Here is a 20,780-nt window from a genome sequence, read left to right on the forward strand (position 1 = left end):
TAAAAAAAATGTATCTCAGAAAATATTTAACTATTTTCTCGAAGAATATTTGACTAATGTCCAAAGTTTATATTTCTTTCTTTTTCTTCTTTTTCACAGTTGCCCTAATCCACCATTGTATATTCAAATTAAATAGTCATGTGATAGTGTTATAGTGAGTGTTGGTGGTCTCCATTGTATCCAGGTATCCACTATTTTATTTCTGTTGTCTCTGTTCATTATATGTTATCCTTGTAATTGTGTTTATTGTGTATGCCCGTCGTCACTGTCAATGAGGGAAACGTCAGTGTCTTTTGAGTGAAAATAAAGGTGATTGATTGATTGATTGATTGATTGATTGATTGATTGATTGATTGATTGATTGATTGATTGATTGATTCTTACCTCTGTGCCGGAGCGTCCTTCCAGTGACTGGATGAGTCGGGCCATATCTTCTTCTTCCACTTTGCCGCCGCGCTCAGTTTCCTACAGCGGGAAACACCGCGGTTAGTAACAGGAAGGAACAATCATCGTAATGCTGCCTTCTTGGCTGGGTCATTTTTGGAAAAGAGATCTGAATCTCAATGAATTTTACCTGGTTAATCAAAGGATATTGATTGATTGATTGATTGATTGATTGATTGATTGATTGATTGATTGATTGATTGATTGATTGGGACCTTTGGTAACCTAGCATCTGTATCTGCTACATCTGATCTCGCAAAAAATCTGATCTTTTTCATTATAATAATAATCATTTCTAGTGGCTGTATAAAAGTCTCTCACCACTTTGCCAGTCTCCATCTCCTTCTCTTTCTTCAGGAACTCGATGGCCCCCAGGATGGCGCGGAAATCAACGATTCCATGTTCTCTCAGGATGGCCTCGTACTCTTTGGGGTCTCTACCTCTGAGCAAATCAACAATATCGACATCTTCTATTTTCTTGGGACTCTTCTGTTTTGAGGGAGTCCTGAAAAGTAAAAAAATAAAAGAAATACACAATGAGAAGAGGAGGATATTCTTTTCAACACGAATAAAGTTTGGACGTACTTTTAGTTTAAAAAAGCATGTATCCCATTTTGTAGACACTATTATTCGTCACTGCCCGATTTGCGATCAATGCAAGACGCATCATTACAAGCAAGAAAGTTGTGTAGTGTGAACTGTACAGCTATTAGACAACACTATAAGTAATGTAGAGTGTGGCTGCCTTTACTAAAGCGCTCGTGCAGGTTTAAATAAAGTAATATCCATGTCACCTCCCAGGCTCTGTAGTTATACAAGAATTTCTCTGTCATAAAATCTATCGATGCATTTTGATCGTCTCAATCAACAACTAAATAAACAAAATCGATAGCCCCATTGGCTAATTCTGGCATTTTTAACTCATGTATGATCATGTGTTTTATTCATTTGCACTGTCCCCTTCTTGAATAAACTGAACTGAACTGAACTGAATTGAATTGAATCGAATCGAATCGAATCAAATCAAATCAAATCAAATCAAATCAAATCAAATCAAAACAAATCAAATCGATGGCCTCACTTCTTCAGTCTGGTCCTTAGGTCTCCCACTCCTTCCACCTCCTGCTTCTTGGACACTTCCATATCCGCGCTGCATTCGATCTCTCCGTGTTTGTTGGTGGCGACACATCTGTACTGACCGGCGTCGGACTTGGTAACTTCTCTGATCTCCATCTTGGCGTCTTGTCCCTTGTGTTCGATGGTGATGCGACCACCGGGAGTGATCTGCCTCCATTTGCCCTTCATCCACTTGACACTGGGGATGGGGTCACCGCCGATCTTAGCGATGAAAGTGGCTGTGTCCTCTGTGAACATAAAAAAAAGCAAGTTAGAAAGCTAGTTTTTTTTTGCAGCACATTTCGTACACTAAGGCGACTCAAAGTGCTTTACATAAAAAAGCATTTCAAAAGAAGCTTTTTTTTTCTCTCCAGATTTTCCTGTTTTGTTTTGTATTATTTTTGATAAGCCTGGAATAAATGTAATCGATTCAAATGTATTCAATTCGGAAATGCCTTGATAATCTTTGCCAAGCGTCACAAATTGAACAGCTCAGTCCTGTGGAAAATGCTGGTAGCACTGAGATAATATTAATGATGTGTACAATTTTCAAGCGTCCTTGCGTTTTCTTGAAAGGCGCTTTATAAAACCAGGATATATATTATTATTATTATCATTACTAATATTTTTATTTATTTAACCTTTATTTATAATAAATAATACATACAAAATATACAATGCAAATACATCAAATACACAACAAGCTGGTAAAGAGAAACATTTTAGACAGAGGTGTAGAGTGGCTGGAAATAAAATGTAATGGGTAAAAGTACAATATGGCCTAACTAGAACAGTTACAGTTGATAGTAATAGTAGGGTAATAGTGGTCTTACTCTCTGTGACCGAGGTGCTCTTGGGTTCCTCGATGAAGAAAAGGTTGTCAAGTCTTTTGGTTGGAGCAGCTGGAGCGGGGGACTCTGTGGGGGTGATCTTAGCTCCTTTGTCTAGAGAGAAATCATGGAGGTCATTGCAGCGTTTGACCGACATCAGGACACAAGAAACTGGCCTGTTCTAGTAATCTTGTGACTCGTTTTGAGCCTCAATAGTTAACTTAAAATGAATCATGGTTAAAGGGAGGATTACTATTATGACTAGTGGACATGTTGGCCCTCACTAGTACAACTATTAAAGTCAAAAGACGCTTCTTACCAGTTAGATTTCATACAGCTTTTTTGACTTTACTAGTTAACTATTTACTCTTTTTTGAGTCTCACTACTCTTTTTTTTAAACCTTTATTTATACAGGTAAATCCCATTGAGACCAGAGACTCTTTTGCAAGGGAGACCTGTTCCCATTCCCACGTTACCATTCACACACACATTCATACACCAATTGCAGGCTTACTATCGACATTTACACGAGGCAAGGTGGGTGAAGTGTCTTGCCCATGGACACAACAACCATGACACAAGTGGCAGGGCGGGGATCGAACCGCCAACACTTCGATCATTGGCCGACCCGCTCTACCACCTGAGCCACAGTCACCCCAGAGCTACTTAATTTATAAGGTTAAAAAGATGCTTACCAGTATGACCATAAATCATTTTGGACCTCACTAGTCCAAATAGTAAAAAATAGTCCAAAATAGGCTTTGACAAGTTATCTAGTGAACAAATCAAGATCTGATATCAAATATATAGCAAAAATGATCACAAGTCTTTCCATAGGACAACATTACCTTTGACAGTGACCCTGGACTTGCAGAAGCCAGTGCCGGCTGCGTTGGTGGCCTTGCACAGATAGTCTCCAGCGTCGGTCTTAGAGATGCCAGTGACCTCAAGAAGAGGAGAACCGGCAGTGTATGTGATCTTAGTGTTTCCACTAGACTTAAGCTCCCGCCTGTCTTTCATCCATTGGATAGTGAGAGGAGGAGAACCAATCACGTGGCATTTCAGACTGAGCTTCTCGCCCTCGCCAACGGACATCGCCTCAAGAGGAATGTCGAACTTTGGACCCTGGCCGGTTTCTTTAAAAGGTTGATAATGGGGGAATAAAAAGATTAGGGTATTTACATTTCATGATGATATAATGGTAAAGACATGTGAGCCTTTTCTGCAGACGGAACATTTTAGAGGAATTGAGGACTGAATTCTTTCTATTCAATCCTGCAAGAAGAACCTGTTAATATCTGAATAGATTTGAAGGAAAGATTATGTGAATCGATAGTTCTTTTAAAAAAAATAGATTCCTGCATATAAAGTATGCAACGTGTTTTGTAGAACATACACTCAGATAATATTTCACCTAAACTCAAATTGTTGCTTCTTGTTTTCTTTGGCAGCTATCAGATTTTTAAATTCACCCAGTGGCAGTGGGACTTTTGAACATGTCTTGAAAATGTCTCACTCACCCCTGTTCCACCAATACAGAATACAACAAATGAATTTACACAGAGAGGGATCCGGGATTACTACTACTACCTTTGTAATAGTAAAATTGCTGGAACAAACGGTTACATCTATCTGTGTCGGTCCCATTTACACTGTCCGTTAAAGCCGGAATATTCCCTTGTTTTCATGGTCAGTGGAAATGGTAGTACATATTGTTAATAATAATAATAATAATAATAATAATAATAATAATAATAATAATAATAATAATAATAATAATAATAATAATAATAATAATAATAATAATAATATATTTAATTTATATAGCGCTTTTCTCGCACTCAAAGCGCTTTACAAAGACAACAACTTTACAGGGATCCAAGTTGTTTAGTTCCTGTTCTGTCTCCAGGAAGGTTGTAGTTCTCACACTAAAAAAACATCAAATCAAATCGTGATCAGTTTTAAGAGGAATTATCAAAAAACCTATACACACTCATCCATACCTGCGATTTTGAGTGACACATTGCATGAAGCCTTCCCGGCCTCGTTGGCGGCCTCGCAGGTGTAAACGCCGCTGTCTGCGCTCGCGTTAGCTCTCACGCTGAGCACCGCCATGTTGTTTTTAAAGCTCACGTCGTATTTGTCTGAGTTGGAGATTTCGCTGTTGTCCTTGAACCATGTGACGGTGAGAGGCTGAGAGCCAGACACGCGACCCTCCATCTTCACCGTCTTACCCACAGAATCCTCCATGGACTCGGAAGGTTTCTTGGTGAATGCTGGAGGGACTCTACGCTCTGTTCGTAAGGGGGGGAAGGAAGAATAAAAAGTTAGGCCATGTTGTGATGAAATGGGAAATGTTTCGAATTGACAAGGCCACTGGGCCCTTTGACGATGTTAAAAGGCACAGCACATTTAAGACGACATTGACCTGTAACAGAATGCAAAGACATACAGAAGATGCACAATACAAGTATTAACACAATTGTGACAAAGGGAAAGGGTTTGGAATGTGGCCAACGGGCCTTAAACGATGTATTAGGGAAAGCAAATAGCAACAGCACACAAGACGACATTACAAAGAAACATATTGCAAACACACAGAAAATGCATTATAATTATAAAAAAACCTGTCTATGAGTCCCTTTTTCCAGCAAATAAGTATCTGACCCAACCTTAACAACATTGAAAACATGCTTTCGAAGACCTCTTATATATTTCATGGTTGAAACAGCTTTTTGAGAGTAAAATTCATGCACTTTTTAAAAACTTTGTATAAATGAAACAAAGAGGCACAGCACATAGGACGACAAAGAAACAACTTGCAACACAATGCAAACACATACACAATATGCACCATGTTAACACATCCTTCTACTTGTCTAGAAATCCCTTTTCTAAGCATAGAAAAGTGTCTGACCCAACCTTTACAACGTAAGTGAAATATGTTCTGAAATACCTCTAATATATCCAGGGTTCGCACAGCTTTTAAAAAGTGAAATTCAAGAAAATAACCCTTTCAAGGACCCTCAAAGCTCAACATATAATGTAAATTGACATTGATTTTTCATTAAATTATTAACATAAAATAGAATCTTTTACAGCATCTTGATTGATCATCCATGTTGGATTTTGATGAATTTGTGCTTGTTTAGCCTAACTTTGGATTTATTTTACTTACTGACCCCAAGATTTGTAGAGTGACATTCACGGACAGTCGGGAATTTGAGAATCAAATGGATATAACTCTGTTTTCAGCTTCTGGCTAAGGTAAGTATGGTTTGTTTGTGGCAATCATTTAAATAAAACATGCTTTTTCAAACACCTCAAGGGATTTTGGTCCCTTTTTCAAGCAAGCAAATATGTATCTGACCCAAACTTTTACAACAACTAAAACATGCTCTGAATTTCCTCTAATATATTAGGAAATCTTTTTTCCAAGACTTATCACAAGACCAACCAACACGAAACACACCATCAACGTAACCAACTACCTTTTTAGATCGATAGATAGATAGATAGATAGATAGATAGATAGATAGATAGATAGATAGATAGATAGATAGATAGATAGATAGATAGATAGATAGATAGATAGATTGAATTGTGTTATTGTGTCATGCATAAACAATATGCTCACCCAAAAAGACTCCTTAAAGACACCAATATCAATTCAAAGAGAGCAGACGCTTTTGACAATACAAACTCTGCTTTAAATTCTGAACAACCATTCCATCCTGTCATCGTCAGTGCTCTAACACATTTCAACACTTTATATATCAAAGGAATTCTCAGCCCCTCATGAAAAGGACAATATAAAAAATACTCTGCTTCATCACAAAATTCACACAGTCTTAGATGTGCTTAAATTAGGAATGATTCCTGTTCCTAACAGAGCAAAAGTACAACATCTTGTTTAAAATAAAATTATTTGGCATAAGTATGATTGCTTAGAAAATATGTCGGTCGTTTCGGTTATAACAAGACGTCATTTAACCATTTTTGAAATCCAGCATGTTACTTTTTTCTAAGTATGTCCAGATTGCATTATTTAAAAAAAGAAAATTCTATAGTTGTATTGTAATTGTAAATCAGATTCTCCCAAGGCGGATGTTGCCAAATGCCTTCTTGTTAGTAAAATATAAATGACTACAATGGTGGTTAGCATGAGTGATATGGGGGAGTGAGTAAAGATTGCATGTTTTGGGTTATTTTGCGTTACCTATTTTAACATTAGCGTGGCAGGTGGCAGTTTCTTCGGCATTGGAAATTTCGCAAGTGTATTTTCCGGCGGCTGTGGCTCTGTCGTTGTAGAGGATCTCCAGAACGCAGGAGTGGTCGGTGGTTTTGACGTTGTACTGGTACGAAGCCCAAATGAGCTTGTTGTCCTTCTTCCATGTGACTTGGACCTTCTGGCTGCCAGTGTACTTGCACTCCAGCCTCAAAGGTTTGCCCAAATCGTGGTTGACGTCATCCATCTTCTTGACGAACCTTACGGGCTCTGAGAGAAGTGATATTGAAATCAGTCATGGGAACCACGGATCTTTGTATGCGGACGATGAACTACTATGTGTGCGCAATATCCGTAGCAATATCCAAAGGTATTCCAAGGTTTCCCAAGATAGATGTTTTCATGCGTTGAAAGTTGAAAGTTGAAAGTTGAAAGAGAGGCTATGTGAATGGAGCAAGGTTTACCTGGAAGAAAAAGTTACTATTGGAAAAGCTATGTGCGTGGCATTAGTAGTTAACCGTAGCAGTGTTTTAGCAATGTTTTGGATCATGCACAATATAAATAGTGATAACTTAAAGCTGTACTACGTAACTGGAATCTGTTGTCTCTTTATCGACTGCTCTGCCATGTATTAACAATTAGCCAAAGCGCTTTTTTTGGTTTCATGTTTGTTTGGAGTAATACATTTTCGGATGTTCACATTACACTTCCGAAGTGCCTGCGCGATTCTGGCACGAATGCCAGTAGACTCAAAATAGTATTTAGAGAAGAAGTCTAAGCTAGTTACAGTCAAATTTGAGGAGAATGGTTATTGTGGACAAAAGGCCAGTGACATAAATAATAAAAACTACTTTTTAAATTGACAATATTACATAGTACAGCTTTAAAGCAGTGGGCTGAAGGTTAGTGTTACCTAGTCGGACATTAGCGTGGCAGATATCAGAGGCTTGTGCGTTGGAAATTTCGCACGTGTACCGTCCCTTGGCTTCCTCGCGGTCGCTGTTGAGGACGTCCAGAACACAGCTACAGTCTGTGGTCTTCATATTGTACTGATACGAGGCCCAAATAGGTCGGCCATCTTTCTTCCAACTCACACTCACTCTCTGGCTACCGACAAACGCAACTCTTAGCGTCAGTGGTTTGCCGACAGTGAACGTGGTGTTTTCCAGCTTCCTGATGAAGTGAGCAGGTTCTGTGAGAAGCAGTGCAGTTGTTAGAGGCAGTAGGTGGTGATAAGCAACCAGCAGCAGCAAAGATAAGTAACATTTAAAGTGGCTACGAGGAACTTTTTTTAGTTTTTGTTCATTGTAGTGCCCCCTTTGGACAAATGCGGCATTGTTTTTATGACGTAATATGATTTTTGCTAGTGAGTGCCGGCGGCGACTGCATTTGTTTAGGAAGCAAGTGAAAGAGAGACGGCAGGATGCATGGCCATAAAGTATAATAATGGTAATAACCATGGTGAAGCAAAGTAAATTTTGATTTAGTAGCGCTCATAAACACAGGCTTTTCCCGTCTGCCTGCCGTAAATTGTTTGGTCTGAGTTGGCGTGGATTCAGACTAGAGCAAAGGCAATATTAATGATTATTTTCACTGATGGTCTCTTTTACAGTTACAGGTCGTTTTTGATCATCACACGGTTTCACAAGTATTTAGAAAGTTCCTCGTAGTCGCTTTAGTTAATCAATTAAAATAATTTAATTTAAATATGTGACGTGGACTATAGAGAGTCCTACCATAATCCCAGACTGTTGCAAAAAGGGTTTGCGTAGAGTTTTCTTTTTCCATCTGTCTTTCTGAAAACATCTACAATCATAGCATACCACTCAATATAGTGTATACTACAATATAAACCAAAAAATTAAAAAAGTTAAGTTGTCTTGTAAAGCTTTTCAGAAAGGCAGATGGTAAAGTCTAGATGAGGCTGGGGCTATGATGGGACTTCTGCTTTCTATGGCAATCATAGCCTACACTACCAGTCCAAGGCTTTAGAGCGCTTCCATTTCTCCAGTAATCAATGATATAAAGTTGTGAACCCATTATTTCCTCCCCAGAAAAAGGCCTTTTGTTTACATTTTAAATGTTTGTTAACCTAAACTTTCTCATTAACATCTGTCAATTGTACCTATTCCCTTTGTTTTACTTTAAATAACACTGGAACTTAGGGGCTCCTCTTTAACGTTGGACCGGTGGTTGGCATGAGCAATTGTTTGATGGTTACCCTTAGCGATTGAGATGTGGTTAACCTTAGCGATTGAGATGTTAGAGTGCTGTGGATGTTAATACCTTTCTTGGAAGTTTTACAAACGACATAAGCGTTGCAGACGGCGGAACCGGCTGCGTTTGAAACTTCACAAGAATACAAGCCCGCTGCTTCGGCTCGGTCGCTATTGAGGACTTCCAGAACGCACGAGGACTCGCTGATCTTCACGTTGTATTTGTAGGAAGCCCAGATCGGCTTTCCGTCCTTCATCCAGCTAGCGTGCACGTTCTGGCTGCCGCTGTAGGTGCACGTCAGTTTCAATGGAGCGCCCATAATGTAGGATGTGTCCTGGAGCTTTTTGACAAAGCGCACAGGTTCTGAAGGAAGCAATAGCGGTGTTAGCAATGATACATAGCTGTATTTGTTAGCAAATCAGTGAGCAAATGTGTTAGGAGGCAGTAGGGTTGGGCGGTATGGCGGTATATACCAAGTGAATTATTGGCAATATTGTTTATGATGCAGCGGATAAAAACTCTTCGACCACTTAAAGATGAAGCACGCAAATCAGTATGCTATGTTGGAAAAGCCAAAAGATGTGTGTGGTGCTTTACCGCGTAAAGAAATGATAATTTTTCAACATTACTTTGAATGTATGTGTAGAGCAAGGAACTTCAGAGTCATGGTTAATTTCGGAAAAGAATCCAGTCAAGACGACATGAGATGCAACCGTAGCGGACTATTTTTTGTACTGTTAGCCATAAAAGCATCTAAATCAATAAAACCAAAGTTAAACAATATGTTGATTCAATTGATCAACCTGTTTAGTTAGTAGCTGTGTGACAAGCGGGATAATGTGATTAAGATCCACCCAATGCGCGTTGGGCTCCGGTTCTTGTCTGTCTTTATTTCTTGAGTGTGACCCGTTCGCGATACATTATCACTTACTTATACCGTGATATACGATTTGGACCATACCGCCCAACCCTAGGAGGCTAAAGTTACCTAGTCGGACATTAGCCTGACAGACAGCAGAGCTAATAGCATTGGAGATTTCACAGGAATATTTCCCAGAAGCCTCTTCTCTGTCGCTGTTGAGAATCTCCAGAACGCAGGAATTGTCTGTAGTTTTGACGTTGTACTTGTAGGAAGCCCAGATCGGTTTGCCGTCTTTCATCCAGCTAACGTGCACGTGCTGGCTGCCCTTGTACACGACGTGAAGACGCAGAGGCTTGCCAACCCTAAAGGTCAGATCCTCCAGCTTTTTCACAAAGCGCACAGGTTCTAGGAGAAGCAAGGGTGTTAGCGGTTAGCATAGCCTGAGAGCATTGCAGTGTGTGAAATGGAGTGAAGCAAATTTGCCAATAATTGTGATTGTGAGTTAAAACCACGAGTAAGGCTCATTGCTTTCAATTTTTAATAGTTTAATAACAAAAACAACATAGCGAGAAATTATGAGATTTTAATGTTCCATGAAGCTAAATTATTATTTAGTGCATTTAATTGGGAACTGTTGTGATAAATAGACTATTTACAAATTCTTCTTAGTCAAATTGCAGTTGGTTCACCTCTAATTTGATGTAAATTATGTAATGTTCACAGGTAGGTGAATAGGTGAATATTTTTCATTGCATTGACAGACAAAGCATATGGTCCCTACATTAATCCCAACATCAATAAAATCATGTTTTTGTTTGAAAACTAAAAAAAAATAAAATCAATGAGCCATCGCCGTTTGGTGTTTTACCTAGTGTGACCTTAGCATGGCAGACAGCGCTGTTCTCAGAGTTAGAGACTTCGCAGGAGTATCTGCCTGCCGCTGCTAACCGGTCGCTGTTCAGAACATCCAAGACACAGGAGTTATCTGTGGTCTTGACGTTGTACTTGTAGGACGCCCAGATGGGTTTGCCGTCCTTTTTCCAGCTCACACTGACCCGGGGGCTAGCACTGAAGCCGCAGTACAGCGACAAAGGCCGGTCCAGTCTGTAAGTTGTGTCTTCCAGCGGTTTAATAAAGCTCACAGGTTCTAAAGAAAGCAATTGGTTAGCAAGTAGCATGTTTTTATGTTAAAGCAAAGCAAAGGCATGTTGATATAAAATGATCGGTCTGCAGCAGCCTGTTGCATCAGCTATGTGTAAGTTCTCTCTTAAGTTCATAACGATGCGTTGAAACTAGTGAGTTTGATTGCTGTGTCAGCGTTTGGTTGCACCAAGGATACATAAGGGTCATCTTAGTTACACTGGTGTAACGTCCCAACTAACCAAAATATTGTGACATAAAAATCACGTTTTCAGACGCAAATTCAGGCTGGTCTTGCTAGGTTAATAAACTCCAAGGCACGTTAGGAATGACCTTCAACATGGCTATGTTTGAACTTACTCATAGGTGGTGCAACAGTCTGCTGGCGATATTCTGAAAGTGAAAATGACAAAACTGAAATGTGCCGGTTTTGGAGTGCCTTTGGTGTGGCTTTACCTATCTTAACCAGAGCATGGCAGATAGCGGTGCCCTCTGAATTGGAAATCTCGCATGAGTATTTCCCCACGGCTTTGCGGCTGTCGCTGTTGAGAACTTCCAGGGCGCAGGAGAAGTTGGTGGTTTTGACGTTGTATTGGTACGAAGCCCAGATGGGTTTTCCGTCCTTCATCCAGCTGACGTGAATCCTCTGGCTGCCAGTGAATTCGCACTCCAGCGTGAAAGGGCGGCCGAGTTTATAGGAGGTGTTTCTCAGTTTTTTCACAAACCGAACGGGTTCTAAGAAAATTATTGAGCAATAGTGGTGTTAGTCGATATGAGCAGTTGTATTTCAGCATTGAGAAAGCAGGTTACATTGTGTGCTATTGAAAGTGAAATCCTTGTATGTTTATTCAAGAGGGTGGTCTTTTGAAATGAGAGCATGATTTATCGAGTAGAGTATAGTAGAGCCGGAAACCATGCGGTGGGAAAGCGCCATATAGTTTGAGAGAAAAAAATTATGAAATATTCTGAACGTGAAATCCAAAAGCCCACGCTCTTGAATAACGATAAGAATAGAACTCCATAGCAGTGATGATAGCTGCTGCAGTTGGGTTACCTAGTTTGACATTAGCATGGCAGATATCGGTTCCTGTAACGTTAGAAATTTCGCATGTGTATTTTCCGGCAGCCTCTTCCCGGTCGTTGTTGAGCACTTCCAGGATGCAGCTGTCCTTGGTGGTCTTGACGTTGTACTTATACGAAGCCCAGATGAGTTTTCCGTCTTTCTTCCAAGTCACGGAAAGTCTCGGGCTTCCGTAGTACGAGCACTTGAGCGTCAGAGGTTCGCGGAGCCTGAAATAAGTGTCTTCCAGCTTTTGCACGAAGCAAGCCGGCTCTGAGAAAGGGTAATGGTCGGGTTAGTTAGCATGTTGGCTTCATTATGTTATGCTAGCAGTCAGGTATTAGTCTCAAATATTTGTGATAACCTTAGCTCTAGATGACTACTACTTGTACCATGACCACACAACAGCGGAAAACCTCTGTTGGTTGATGAATTCAAAAGCAGATGTTGTGTTAATAAAGCCCCTGTAAACCCAAATCCACAACATCCTTCTAAATATGTAATTTGGGGAGTTAGTTGCATCATACTAAGCATCTTTAAAGAGTAAGGCATATTTATCCATACAATCCAAATAAATAAATATTGCTATTTAATTTGATAAACTTTACAGAAATTCAGTTTAGATGACGCAAGCTATGGTCTTGTTCTTATTTCACAATAAGTATTTTAAAACAATCACATTGTTCTCTGCCCAAACTGTTCTGTTTCCAGGGGAGACCGTTTCATACGGCCACGCCCACACAGTCCTGGCAATGGTTAAGACGGTAAAAAAGTTTTTTTAACTAAGTTTTATAAGGTTGAGATACCCAAACCTCAATATAATATATTGGGGTTTTTTTGTACTTTTTTTTTAGACCAGGTTTCCAGAGGCTTTAAAGAGTTTGTGACTTTACCTAGACCGACACGGGCGCTGCAGACATCTGTTCCGGCTTTGTTGGAAATTTCGCAAGTGTAAGTTCCAGCTGCTTCTGGTCTGTCGCTGTTCAGGACTTCCAAGATGCATGTTGAACCATTAGTTTTAACATTATACTGATAGGAAGCCCAGATCAGCTTGCCGTCCTTTTTCCACGTGACGTTGATCCTCTGTGTTCCGACGTATGAGCAGACAAGCTTCAGCGGCTTGCCCACAATGAAAGTGGTGTCTTCAAGCTTCTTGACGAAGCGCACAGGTTCTGAGTAAGGGAAGCAATGCTGGCGTTAGAAGCGTGCTCATTATAATGATTGTTGCCATGCATTTAGCTCTTAGCTCTTATGGATGAAAATGTAAATGATATCAACAAAACTGATAGAACTATGACATTAGTATTTAGCAAGAGATTAATATTACACAAGGGGTTATCTCAAGACTATGACATCGACTAAAAGAGTATCCATTAACATGTACAACTAGCAGGTCTTCTGAATTTCATCCCCATTGAACAGAATGTGTGTTGGTGTATGGAAAATGAGTATCACCTTGCACCACCACTTTACAGCTGGCAGAGGCCATACCGATCCGGTTCTCAGCCTTGCATGAGTATTCGCCTTGATCAAACTTGGTAGTTTTGGTCATTTTCAAAGTGGCGACACCCCTTGCAAAGTCCATTGAACAAGTTTCTGACTTTCGCAGTTTTCCGTCAGCTTTAAACCAAGCTACGGAGATGTCAGGAGTTCCTGCAATATGGCATTTCAGGGCAAACTCCTGACCTTCAATAACCTCCATTGGCTCCATCTTTCCAACAAAGTATGGACGTTCTAAAGTGAAAGATGATGATGATGAAGATGGGTTTAGTTCAACTACAGATGTAGTGGATGGAAAATGAATTATTACAAGTGAAAACTAAAAATATAAACATGCACATGGTGAATTGTTTACCTAGAATTGACACATTTGCTTCACAACGGTCACTTCCGACTCCGTTGTCTACTTCGCAAGAGTATCTACCGCCTGCTTCCATCCTTTCCGAGTAAAGAACGTCCAGCATGCATGAGGTGTCTGTGGTGGTGACATTGTACTGGTACGAGGCCCAGATGATCTTGCCATCCTTCTTCCAGCTCACATTCACCCTGGGTGTTCCGGCAAATGAGACCTCAAGTCTCAAAGGCTTTCCCTTTTCTGAGGAAATATCCCTCAACTTCTTCACAAAGTGGACCGGTTCTGGGAGAGGCAATTCCAAGGTAAGTCACATAAAATTCACCTTTAGAGGAACACAGATTGTTAAAAGAAGATATCTATCATGCTAACAAACCTTTCACAAACAGGTTAACTGGGCAGCTTTCCTTCCCAGCATTGTTAATGATCTGGCAGGTGTATTCTCCTGCGTGGGAGCTGTCCACTTTGTTCAGCACCAAAGTGGCGTCATCTTCCTTCAGGGAAATCTCGCAGCCCCTTCCGTGCAGCATTTCCTTAGGTCCCCTGAACCATTTGACTTTCAGTGGGGCGCTGCCTCTCACTTTAGCTGAGAAAGACACATTTTTGCCGGGCAAGGTCTCCTTTGCTTCGGGCTTTACCGCGAAAGATGGAGGTTCTGGTTTCAAATAAAAAAAGATTTTTTTGCAAGATAATCATTAACTTTTTTTAAACGAGTCCAATCCTGTGCAAATGAATAATCCGTAAACTGTTCCATTCTCGACTTTCTTGACGACTACTGACCTGTCACATTCATCGAAGCGCTCGTCTCACTGGCTCCTGCTGCGTTTACAGCTTTGCATGTGTATTTGCCGGAATCTGTCATCTTGATACTTGGGACTATGAGCTTACAGTTATTGTCAGTGCAGCTAATGTCATAGTTTGGTCCACGGTTGATCTCCTGGCCGTTGTGGAACCAGGATGTTGTTAAAGGAGCCGAGCCTGTGACCTTACAATCCATCTCACCAGGCTTACCCACAACGAGGTGGGTGTCTCTCAGCTTCCTTATGAAACTCGGCGGAATCAACTTATCTATTGTCAAGAAAACAACAAGTGATGAAGCTTTTTCTTAGAGCTAACAGCTAATTAAAAAAGGATAAAATAGTAGTGAGAGGGCTTTTATACAAGGGCCACAAACCTGAGACAGAAAGCTTAGTTTTGCAAGAGGCCGAACCGACATGGTTTGCAACCTCAAGCTTGTATTCTCCAGAATCTGCTTTATCAGCAGAGCGGATCTTCAGGGTGGCCACCTTCTTTGCGAAGGACATCTGGTACTTGGCACCAGCGGAGAGCGCTTCGCTGTCCTTGAACCACTTAGTTTTCAGGTCTGGTGAACCAGAAACTGTGATTTCAAGAGCTGCGTTATCTCCTGTCTTCACGTTCAAAGACTCGGGGCTATCCACGATAGCAGCGGGCTCTAGAATATCAGGGAAGAAGATATTAAGCTAAATAGAGCCTTACACTGTCACTGGTTCTAATATAGTAAATAGGGCTGTCAAACAATTATTTTTTTTAATCGCGATTAATTGCATTAAAGTCGGGAGGATCTACAAACCTAGAACGGTCACTTGGGAGACAGACTCCACCACTCCAGAGTCGTTCTTCAGCTGGCAGGTGTATTTACCCGCGGTGGTCTGGTCGGCCGTGGGGACGACTAGAGTGACCACGTTATTCTCAAAGGTGATCTTTCTGTTGTCACCGTCTCTGAGAATGTGATCTTTGTCCTGAACCCAGCACACAGTGAGGGGCTCGGAGCCTTGCACTTTAGCCGTCAGCGTTAGCTTCTGACCGATCGTCACCGATTGGTCCGAAAGCTTCTTGACGAACTCTGGTTTTGCTGGATCATAATGGAAAGATTATAGGTAAGGAGGGGTCATCGCATTAAAGGTGGAGTCAGCGATTCTGGAGAATGCTAGTTGTAAAAATCACTTTTTGGCGTAATCTGCAAATATCTCCTGATGATCTGCTACCTGTCTGTACTGTGTGTGTGCTGAAAACTAATCGGTGTTTTGCCGATTGGGAGTAGTGTAAGGAAAGTGGGCCCCCTTTCTTTACAGTACATACCAGTTTACAGAGCCTAGGCTGTGTAATGACACCAGATGTTTTTTTCAGCGCACACACAACACAGACAAAACGCGGATCGTGAGGAGATATTCACTGATTTAAAAAAAAAAGTGATTTTGACAACAGGCATTATCCAAAAATCGCTGACTCCACCTTTAAGACTTTAGCTTTGAGGAAATGGCCTCTCATTCTGTACTAACCTTTAAGAGTAATGGGAGCACGGCAGGATTCAGTTCCTACATTGTTGGACACTTTGCACTCGTAAAGCCCAGCGTCATCTTGCTCCAGTTTGATAATGTGAAGAGCAGCGGAATGTCCTGAACTGACCATCTTATGTTTCCTGCTCTCCTTCAGTGGCTTCAAGTCTTTGAACCAGTTAACTTTGAAAGGTGGAGTGCCCAACATCTCACACTGTAGGCTAGCATCTTTGCCTTTAACACCCTCTACTGGGCTTGGAGTTTTAATAAAGGTTGGGGGATCTGAAAAATATATATCAAGTTATATTAACAAAAGTAACAAGCAAGTCTTCAATGGCAAGCAAATTTATCGGTCGGTAGGGCAGTTCCATTGGAAAGAGAAACTCTTGTATCATGCTTAAGATCAGTCCATGCTTGAGGGAATCCATCCAGGCGTTGAAAGAAATAACAAGAAATTGTTCACAAGAGAATGATTTTCATGCTACGATTGGGACTAGGTCATAACATATTAACATCATGGAAAAGGTTAAGTAATTCAAAGGTAAACTGTAGGTCATTCCATCAAAATCAGTGAGAAACGTATCTTTGAAGAAGAGGGCATTCAGACACACTGGAGGATAAAAGTCGGATGTTCAATAGAAAAACAAATACGGTTGTTGAAATCCATGCTAAAGTTTTTAGACTGGATTCCCGATATCAAAACTGCAGGATTTCCATTCCTTCTGTGTCATGCTACAAAACTTAAAGACGGGTGAAAATTCCACAAAACCAAACCGTATAGCCAAGACTTAGTTTTGTATAGCTGACCTTGTACTGTAAGAACAGAGCTGCAGCTTGCACTGCCAGCATCATTATGAGCCTCAAGCGTGAAGACTCCATTATCCTCAAACTTAGTGCTGAGTAGTTGGAGGTACGCAGTCGACTCGACATACGTTATTTTGTAGTTGCCTCCGTCCGATAGCTTTTGATCGTTTTTGAACCAGCACATTTTAAGGGAAGATGAGCTGGTGCATTTGCATTCAAAGCGGAATTCCTCAGCCAACCTCACAAAGGTTGTGGGAGGGAGTTTCAGGACAAACTGAGGTGGTTCTGTAAAGTCAAAAAGAGTCATGTTAACTAGTGTAATGCATTTTAAACACTTGAGAACCACAGTGACATATTGAGGAGGTTTGTAGATAGATGACTGGATGCTTTGAAAGTGCAACAGATATTCCTGGAAAAGAAGAAATGTTAAGAGAAGAGCTGTGAACATGGAAGAAGAAGAAAAGATGCGAGTTAGTTAAGCGGCGATGGCGGTTGATAAAGAGAAAGACAAAGATTCCAACCTTTCACCATTAACTCTGCTGCACTTTCAGGGTTCGTACAGTTTCTTAAGAGTAAAATTCAACGACATTTCCATCACTTTCAAGATAAAAGTTCAACTTCTTTTCAGGACCACAAAGCTTTAAAAATATAAATGCGGAAAAAAACACTGCTATGATTTCATACATTGCCTTATCAGTAAAATGGGACTGTATTTGTATGATTTATGTTGACAATCACCTAATACAGCTATTTAAGCTGCAACTTCCAACCAAGTGCGTGGCTTCACATATATCTATCTATAGGCCTATCATAACACTCATCTGAGGAGTTCCAGCTAACCTGCAATCGAGTATTACCGGATCTCCACAAGTAACTTTGACTACCCTTGGCTTCTCTTGGATAGTATATGCCTCTAAAACACCAATGAATAAGGATCAGTAGGTTGGTTGTTGGCGTTAAGAGTAAGGATTATTGTTAGGAAGCAACCATCAAGAGATACCTTGCACTGATAGCGCAGCAAAGCACATTTGTCCTGCCAAGCCTGGTTCACCACCTGGCCGGTGTATTTCCCACCGTGAAATGCCTCACAGGCAATAATCCTAAGAGAAGCCATTTTATTCTCAACTATTCTCCCGATCTTTGTATCCTCTGGTCTCAAGTTATCTTTTAGCCATCGTACAGAAAGATTCGGAGAACCAACCTAGGTGCAACTAAAGACCCCAACCTCTCCCAGTGGAGATGTTTTCTATCATCTTAACAAATGTTGGAATGTCTAATTTAAAACAATATGTATTTTTAAACCAGAAAGCGTAAAGTGTTGTGTGCCTGTTGTAGGGCAGCCCCCTGAAAGTCTATGATTGGAATTATCAACGTCTTCTTATACACCACTCCCTCCCCCCCCCCACACCTCCAGAAAAAATCCTATATACTCAACGGTGTTATACAATATCTCTCTGTGAACACAATGCAATGAAAAGCATTATTAACACAGTGTTTAACCCTTTTGAACCATGGGTCAAACTAGTCAGAGTAAGTGACCTTCTGCCTATGTTGACAATGACGGTGGATTGTAAATGCTTGTAGTTGCATTACACAAAGAGCACAGCTGCTATAAAGCAACTTGCCTCTGCATATTAAAGCAACTCAAGCTGGCCACAGTATTTTATATTCTTGGCCGGAGATCGGCTCTTTTCCTGCCTTCGCCCGTTTGGATTTGAGCGTATTTTTACCAGAAAACATGCAGTCAAACCTATCCATGTCGCCCTGGGTCACAGTGAAATTCATAAAGTTTAAAGTAAAATTGAAGAATATAAATCAAGAACAATTAATAAGTATATTAAAAGTCGTGTCCTATGTTGTATTCTTTTCTTGAGACATGATATGGAAGCTATTGAAAAATAATAATAAATATGAACTACACATTATTAACAAAATATGGGCAATTGAACATTTTTCAATAATATTTCTAAGTCAGGATGAACATTTTGTGTAAAATAGACAGTTCTTTATGGAAGATCCCTAAGTCAGTCTAGTCAATATGCAGAAAATCCAGCATATCCGGTAACTTGTTCAGCTTTCAAATCAAGCATTTTAGAAACTTTCCAGACTCTGTACTAAACCCTGCACTTTGCATGTTCTGAAATAACTTGCTATTCCTAATAGAACACAATCCAAAGCTGAGTTAACTGCGACCAATCACAGGTGTTATGAAGCGACAAATAAGACATCAAGCTTGACATACGTATAAATAGCAACGGAGAAGACAAATGACAAGATTCATAAACGTCCTACAAACCTGATACTATGAGCACAGCGGTAGATCGCTGAGTCCCGGCTTTGTTTTGTGCCACACACACATATTTCCCGGCGTGTGTTAACTGAGCATTTTTCAAATTCAACACAGCCGTTTTGGTGTCAAAGGACATCTTAATGTGCTCGTCATCAGTGACCTCATGACCGTCCTTCGTCCAGGTCACGGTCAAGGGAAGTGATCCAGACAAGATGCACTTCATAGAGAGCTCAGTGCCCACCATGCAAGCCATGTTCTCTAGTCTCTGAACAAATGTTGGTGGTTCTAGTGGGAGAAGACCACAAGTCAGACTGAAAGCGGAAGAGGTTTTACACACACACACACACACACACAAGATCCACATTGCATCCACAAATTCTATAACACCTCGATAAAATCTTTTTCTAGCTTCTTCATCTCTTTAAAAACTACAATATTATAGAACTATCAGCTGAAGTAAAATTTGAGAAAAGTGTTTGTTATCACACAAGAATTTGCGCATTGTCTGCTGCCAAAATCTTTCCAATAAGCCTAAATTGGAATTGTATAAAATTGGAAAAATAAAAGTTGGGAAGTTGCAAAAGTGAAATTCTTGGCTCAAATGATGGTAGTTTCCCTTCAAACAAAAGAGTTTTAGCCTCAAAACTCATATATGTAGGACCTTGAAAACGTTACTATTCCTAACTTTTTAATTTTTAATTTGTTAAAAAAACTTTATTTGTAGGCAGTTGTATGAATTGATAAAAGATAACCCTGGTTTGTCCTCAGACTAACCTTTGAGTGTCATCTCACAAGAGCAAGATGTCTCGCCGACATCGTTAGAGACCGTGCACTGGTACTTCCCAGCGTCTCCGATGTCACAGTTCGAGATGTGGAGAGTGACACGGTCGTTCTCAACACTCATCTCATGCCTCTTATCGCTTATGATCAGTTTATCATTGACCAAGCAAATGACTTCAAACGGAGGAGAACCAGTAACGGTTCCCACCAAGGTAACGTTCGACCCCTTTAACATCTCGGCCGATTCGATAGGCCTCACAAACACTGGAGGCTCTATGAAAGCAAAAAGATAATAATAAAATGTTATATTTATGGGGAATAGATAAGAGGGCTGAATAGTTAGGTTTGGTGTCCTAATGCCGGTCTGGTCCACACAGTTCATTTAACTGCTCGAAGACTCCAAATAAAAAAATCTACACTTTCTTATTATGTGTATACTTTACAGTTGCAATGTTAACCTAAAGCCGGTATGTTTTACTACTGCTTTCATTGCTTTTCTAATGGCTGTACTCAGTTGTTTTACCTTGTAACCTGTTCTGCTGTGTAATTTAATACAAATCAAAATTAATATGAATAGCCTACAGTAGTTGCGAGTATTTAGTTATGGATAGGCCTACATTAGATAAATAACTAATATTAACATAACTATAACAAAATATAAGAAGTAGGAAAAATAAGCTATTTTAAATATAAAAATAATACAGTCAATATTTTAACAGCATAATTCATCTGTATGTAAGCCTACATGTGGTGCAAATGACTAAATATATAGACGGTGAAATGAAGTGGATGAAAACATCTTTAAACATTGTGAATAATGTTTACTTCAAGGGTTGTTGCTGACTGGAGACAGTGATGT

The 20,780-nt window shown here is 40.2% G+C and overlaps 1 protein-coding gene across 1 annotated transcript in view; it reads right to left on the minus strand.

The window, feature by feature from the left end:
• ttn.1 (titin, tandem duplicate 1) overlaps positions 1-20,780 on the minus strand; it is a gene marked incomplete at its 5' end in the record, with an annotated part of 234,322 nt that overhangs the window by 175,506 nt on the left and 38,036 nt on the right. The window contains 16 exons of the mRNA XM_080038532.1: positions 385-465; positions 766-949; positions 1,526-1,808; positions 2,394-2,504; positions 3,240-3,527; positions 4,395-4,685; positions 13,354-13,632; positions 13,754-14,035; positions 14,127-14,405; positions 14,531-14,818; positions 14,925-15,203; positions 15,342-15,623; positions 16,051-16,329; positions 16,855-17,136; positions 19,148-19,426; positions 19,916-20,194. Of these exons, the coding sequence (XP_079894658.1) occupies positions 385-465; positions 766-949; positions 1,526-1,808; positions 2,394-2,504; positions 3,240-3,527; positions 4,395-4,685; positions 13,354-13,632; positions 13,754-14,035; positions 14,127-14,405; positions 14,531-14,818; positions 14,925-15,203; positions 15,342-15,623; positions 16,051-16,329; positions 16,855-17,136; positions 19,148-19,426; positions 19,916-20,194 (4,046 nt within the window). The remainder of the gene's footprint in view (positions 1-384; positions 466-765; positions 950-1,525; positions 1,809-2,393; positions 2,505-3,239; positions 3,528-4,394; positions 4,686-13,353; positions 13,633-13,753; positions 14,036-14,126; positions 14,406-14,530; positions 14,819-14,924; positions 15,204-15,341; positions 15,624-16,050; positions 16,330-16,854; positions 17,137-19,147; positions 19,427-19,915; positions 20,195-20,780) is intronic.

Source organism: Ammodytes marinus, assembly GCF_949987685.1.
Source record: "Ammodytes marinus genome assembly, chromosome: 12".
NCBI classification, from domain to species: Eukaryota; Metazoa; Chordata; class Actinopteri; order Uranoscopiformes; family Ammodytidae; genus Ammodytes; species Ammodytes marinus.